The 6,000-nt window shown below is 33.4% G+C and overlaps 1 protein-coding gene and 1 long non-coding RNA gene across 2 annotated transcripts in view; one reads left to right on the forward strand and one right to left on the reverse strand.

The window, feature by feature from the left end:
* The window catches only part of LOC110804069 (beta-glucosidase 18), a 43,926-nt gene extending 41,108 nt beyond the window's left edge, over positions 1–2,818 (reverse strand). The window contains exons 1-2 of the mRNA XM_022009636.2: positions 2,600–2,818; positions 2,320–2,386 (exon numbers count right to left, since the gene is read on the reverse strand). Coding sequence (XP_021865328.2) covers positions 2,320–2,386; positions 2,600–2,755 — 223 coding nt within the window. The 5' untranslated portion in view covers positions 2,756–2,818. The remainder of the gene's footprint in view (positions 1–2,319; positions 2,387–2,599) is intronic.
* A 94-nt stretch (positions 2,819–2,912) lies between these two features.
* Positions 2,913–5,680, forward strand: LOC110804070 (uncharacterized). The gene is made up of 3 exons (XR_008919604.1): positions 2,913–3,254; positions 4,779–5,134; positions 5,211–5,680. It is a non-coding gene; the product is annotated as an uncharacterized lncRNA (long non-coding RNA).
* The last annotated feature ends 320 nt before the right edge of the window (positions 5,681–6,000 follow it).

Here is a 6,000-nt window from a genome sequence, read left to right on the forward strand (position 1 = left end):
TTGAGGGTAGTGATAGGGGTGCCCGTAAGCTGGTGATAGTCAAGTTGGAGACGAGATTGCCATTCATGGTAAGCAGAGTTTGCCTTGTAGAAAACCCGGAATGGGTTGAAGGACGCATTGTTGAAGGTACAATCGTTTCTTTCCTTCCAAAGGGACCAAATTAGGAAGGTGAACTTACATAAATCAGAGGGGTACTTCCTGAGAAGGGTTAGATTTTCAAGAAGGTCGTGGGAGGTGATAAAATAATCCAGCCAGTGTTTAGTTAATTGGAGATCCCACAAGAGTTTAGAGGAAGGGCATTGAATGAAAAGATGATTCATAGTTTCAGCATAAGTATCACAAAGTGGACAAACATCAAAAGGCAGGATATTACGTTTCTGGAGTGTACTTCGTACAGGAATGCTATTATGGCAAATTTGCCATATAAAAATAGCAATTTTAGGTGGGACGTCTAAGCTCCAGATCCAGTTATAGTTCCAAGTATGGGAAGAGAAAGGTAACCCATGAGCTATCCAAGTCGCGGATTTGACGGAAAACTCTCCCGTCGAAGTAGCTCCCCAAATTGGAGAATCCTCAAGGTCTCTAGTTGGAATAGGTAATCCCTTAATTTTCATAGCTAAGGCGGGAGGAACTATAGATTTTAATTTATCACTATCCCATTCGTGGGTAGGGAGGATGAAATCAGCAACACGTAGATTCGAATTAACTGTATTGATATTCAATTTTAAGTGACTAAGGAGATTATCCTGGATAACCCAGTTGTCAAGCCAGAAATTAATAGATTTGCCGTTCCCGAGTTTCCAACGAATACCTTTGCGCAGAATCTCTCTTTGGCAAAGGTTATGACGCCAGATAGAGGAGTCTTTTGGTTTAGGAATATATTCAAAAAAGGTTGAGTTGTAACTGATATATTTGTCAATGTATTAGTTTGATAGTAAATCTATGCTATTACGGAGTACTATGTATAAATTAATAAAAAACTATATTTTTAAAAAATTGATATTTGAAAACAAAATGATAAAGGTCGCAGCATTCGACATTTAAGTCGTGTCACAATGATGACATCACATGCTTATGTATTATAATTTAATAACAATAATCTAATAACATACTAACATTTTATTTTTTTATATTAGTAAGAAAAACATGGTCAAAATTAATGTATGAATAGTTTAAAGGACAATTTGTTTTTAACCACCTAAAAAAATCGAAAATTTGTTTTTTACCACCTAAAAAACCAAAACTTGTTTTTTACCACCTAAAAAACCAAAACCTGTTTTTTTACCACCAAAACAAAATATATAACCTGTTTTTTTACCACCTTAAAAGGAAAACTAGATGATATCGTTATTGTGAGGAGCCATAATAATGGTAATATCTTTGATATTGTCTCTTCTTTCACAATTTCATCTATTTAACATCCCTTCTTTTCCCCTGCTTCGCTCTCGCATGAATTCAGTTAATTTTCCTCCCATTAATTCACAAAATCGACAAAATCAATGGTAGTAAAGAGAGGAGGGTGAAAGAGTCAAAGAAAATCATATAGGGTTGAAAATAAGTGGAGAGAAATTGACTTAGTGGGCCTCAATAACTATATCATATGTTTTTTCCTTTTAGCAGGTGGTAAAAAATAAGTTTTAATTTATTTTTAGGTGGTAAAATACACGATAATTTTTGTGTAAGATCGCCTTACCAGAAAGACCGTTTTGATTGCGTAACTATTTGGTTCTATTGCTTAACTAATTAGTTTCAGTGTTTAACTAGTTAGTTCCACTATTTAACTAATTAGTTCCATTATTTAACTAATTGGTTTCATTGCTTAATTAGTGGTTCAATTGTTTCACGTATATGATACTAATGTGGTCTTTTGTGTAACACCGCCTTATATAAAAACTTGTATAAAATACAAAATTTAAAATTTTAGATGATAAAATACAATTTTTCAATTTTTTTAGACGGTAAAAAATAATTTATCTTAGTTTAAAAATCGATTGTTACATACATTTAGAAATAGAAGGAGTAATAATTTATCTAGGTTATAAAAAACAATTTATCCTACCTAATTCAACAACTCTCGTAAGCCTTATCTAGTTGTCTCCACCTACCAAGATATAAAAGGTATTAAAATATTGTAAGGTTTTCTCCTCGTGGAGCACTATCAATCTCTACTCTCTAGCTAGCAAGACTAAAACTATTGAACAATGGCCCTGTTTGGCAATTTTTACTCTGTTTTTATTTTCTAAATTAAGAAAAAAGATAAAATTAACACAGATTCAAAATATGTAAAAGAATAATAATATACTACAGATTACAAATTACCAGGAAGATGAGTGAAAACATCCCAATTACTGAGGCCCTTTCCATCTTCTAGGTACGCTCCTTCAACCTGCAATAAATCATAGGAATACAAATTAATTTCTATTATTAGCTCATATTTTCCTCATTCATCCAACGTTTCAAACTATATAATTCATCTAAAATGTTATGATATATCAACATGACTATTAATTATAGATATAGAAACCACATATATAGTCAAAACTGTAGAAGCGAGGTAAGGTATATCGTATATGAGAAGGGAGATAAAAAAAATATATGCCTGGTAAGCTGAAGTTGAGACCCCGAAAATAAAATCATCAGGAAACATCGATCTATTTACAACTTCTTCTTCTTCTTCATGATTATGTTTGGTTTCAATAAACAGGAGCAGAGATAAGAATAGAAAGAAAATGAGCAGAGTTTTTGGTTGCACCATTCTTTTGATTCAAATTATATTGTCTGCTGCTCTATTGGAATTTTGGACTTTCTATTTTTATAATGGTCAATTATTATGCGCAATGTTATTTTCCCAATTTGTTAAATTCATTAATTTTTTTTTTATAGTCCTTTTCCGTTACGGAGTATTTCATAATCCTTTATGACGTGGGCCATTGGATTAGCCATCATAGAAGTGGACTGTTATGTGGTCCCCCTCCAATGAGAAGATCACTATGAGAAGAATGAGAAGCTATCTCCACCGTCCAAACGAATTAAATTCAAAGGTTTGTGATATGACGCGTGAAAATAAGAAAAACTGAACCCCAATTAAAGGAATTAAAACACGATTTTCGCTGCTCCTTCCTGCGTTTCTCTCCCTTGCTTGTTGAGCTCTCTTCCATGGCGGAAATTAGACCTCTCAAAATCAATTGTTTCTCCTAATTCTGGTTCTCAGATTGCATAATTTCTGAAAAGATCAACGACTCGGCAGCATGAAGGTATTTTATTCTGTTTTGTTGTAATCAATTACTCCGTAGTTTTTAATTTCCAAATTAGGCTTTCGAAATTATTGAACCAATTACAAATTGATAGAGAAATTGAATTGATTAGTAAATTTTGATTGCAAAATTAGTAAAATTTGATTGCGAAATTGTTAAATTCGGATTTGCTCATGTTGAATTTCGTAGGGGTTTAAGCCCTGTTGTTGGATTTTGTAAAGTGGGGGTTTAAGTCCTGTTGTTGGATTTTGTAAAGTGGGGGTTTAAGCACCAAAAAAGGGAGTGCATTTTAGTTCAAAATGTTGCACATTCATCCAAAAATATGATATGGTATGTGTTTTTGTTTAAGCAATTGGAATATTGAGCAAATTTGAACAACTTTTGCTAATTTGCTCATGTTTTGCATAAATGAGCAATTTAAATTATGAGAAATTTCATAGTTTATGAATCATGTGGTGCTTTATGGTACGTATATATGAAATACTAGCCTATTTTGTAAGCTTGTGTCTCCTTAATCTTCTGGTTCTTATTACTAATGCAAGAAATCTTAGCCCCTTGCTTAGCGCTCCTTGTTTAGCCCCCACATAAACTCACCAGAAGTTTATTTATCAAAGTTTTACTAGAGTATCTTAAAAGTTAGGAATAAGTTGAATGACTTGATTAAATCTAGTGAAGTTGTTTGGGCAATACTCTTCAAAGGATTTGGTAGCAGAAAATGCTAAATATGGGAGGGAATAAATGAAATTGCTTCTACAAATTGTATCCAATGTACCTGATAAGAAGGTTATCAACGACTTTTTCCGTTGACACCGGACAGGAAGGAATTTGTGAACAATGGGATACATGGTGTGTGGATGTATCTTTATATTTCGAAAGAATTAACAGTTTTATTCAGATAACAAAAGTAAATCAGTCACGCAATAAATAACGAACTAACAAAGGAAATAAGTTCTGCAAACAAGGAGCTTGTATCAGAAACAAGCCAACAAAATCTGTGGCTTTCATGCTAACAATCTGGCCGCACAATCTTCACCATTAGTACTCTATAGCTTAGCCATCCATCTGAGAATATTGCTCTATAGCTTATTCATGCTAGGTGCGATAAGTAATAAAGTAACGAGTGCTTGAGCCTACATACATGAGCACATTTCATAAATCTGATTTGCTCATGTATGTAAATGTGTTTTCCTGTAAACAACTGTAAATCTGATCTTTAGCTTGCAGCCTACCAACATCTTAATGTATCCTTTTGGCACTCTTAGTTGTTGGTTTAAGTTGATAGGACGGGTTTTCAGGAAATAACAATTGTTTAACTGTACATATACTAAGTTTGTTGGGTTTATTTAAACCAATAAGGTCAATAATATTGCTACTTGTCCAAGTATCATCCGTTTAGTTGTGGGCCTATAGTACTTTCTCGGTCTTAATATAATGGTCACATGCTCATTCATATGAATTTTAATTCGAGATATTAAGCTAATTAAAAAGAAACAGAACTCTAATGGATTTTTAGTTATATTACAGAAATCATAGTTATGATAAATTAGGATAATGTGACAGCTGATTGCGGACTAAGGAGATCACCAAATCAGACAAACTAATGATGCTAAGTGTTGACCTACTGGAGCTGTATGGATTAGGAGCAAGAAAGATTGGGGCAACTTCACTTCCCCCATTAGGCTGTGTACCTGCAACCATCACTCTATTTGGGTTTCATCAAGGTGGGTGTGTTTCAAGGCTCAACTGAGACGCGCAAGGATTCAATAGGAAGCTCAATGCTGCTGCCAATAAGCTGTCTAAGAAGCTCCATGACCTTAACCTTGTTATTTTCGACATTTACAAGCCTCTCTATGATTTAGTACAATATCCCTCTAAATCAAGTAATCAAATCTTTCATTAACATCATATGTTTGGTTTAATCAACGATTTCTCTTAACTCTTTTTCTTTTTATGTAGGATTTTCTGAGTCCAGGAAGGGATGATGTGGGACAGGAACTATAGAGACAACATCACTTCTATGCAATCCAAAGTCTGTAGGAACATGCAGCAACGCCACTCAGTACGTGTTTTAGGACAGTGTGCATCCTTCAGAAGCTGCAAACCAGGTTCTCGCCAATGCCCTCTTAGTTCAAGGGATCGCACTAATCGGTTAAATGGTGTTCAAGCCTCTTTTCTTCTACCAAGCTTGTATACTACAGACAGAATATTAATTATTGCATTCTTGCAAAAGAATTTATCCTATAGCTTTCTATTTCAGTGTATTTGTTCTCAAAATGTAAGACCTCTGTTGTTCCAAGGAGATCAGTATGTAATCAAATATAGTATGATACTACATGTCAACATCGTCTGTTAGTTCGTCATATGTAACTACTATGAGTCTACAGAACTTATATTATCATTTTTTAGCATAAATTTTGAAGTATTCATGAGACTTGTGTTCTTTTATATATCATCAATTCATCAAAACAAATAAGATCAAGCAGCTCCCGGCAGCTAGTTAACAGATAATGACAATAATATTAACCCAAAACTCAAAAGTAAATAAAACAATACAAAAAGTATTTGCTCATTTGTGTAAACTATAAAAAATGAGCAAATTTATTTGCTCATTTATTAACGATGAGCAAAAGTTTTCAATATTAACAAATTCGAGCTTTAAAATTTTGAACATGAGCAAAAATATTTGCTCATTTGTATAACTATTAAAAATGAGCAAATTTATTTGCTCATTTAGACACGATGAGCA

This window comes from Spinacia oleracea, chromosome 4 (genome assembly GCF_020520425.1).
Source record: "Spinacia oleracea cultivar Varoflay chromosome 4, BTI_SOV_V1, whole genome shotgun sequence".
In the NCBI taxonomy this organism is placed as follows: Eukaryota; Viridiplantae; Streptophyta; class Magnoliopsida; order Caryophyllales; family Amaranthaceae; genus Spinacia; species Spinacia oleracea.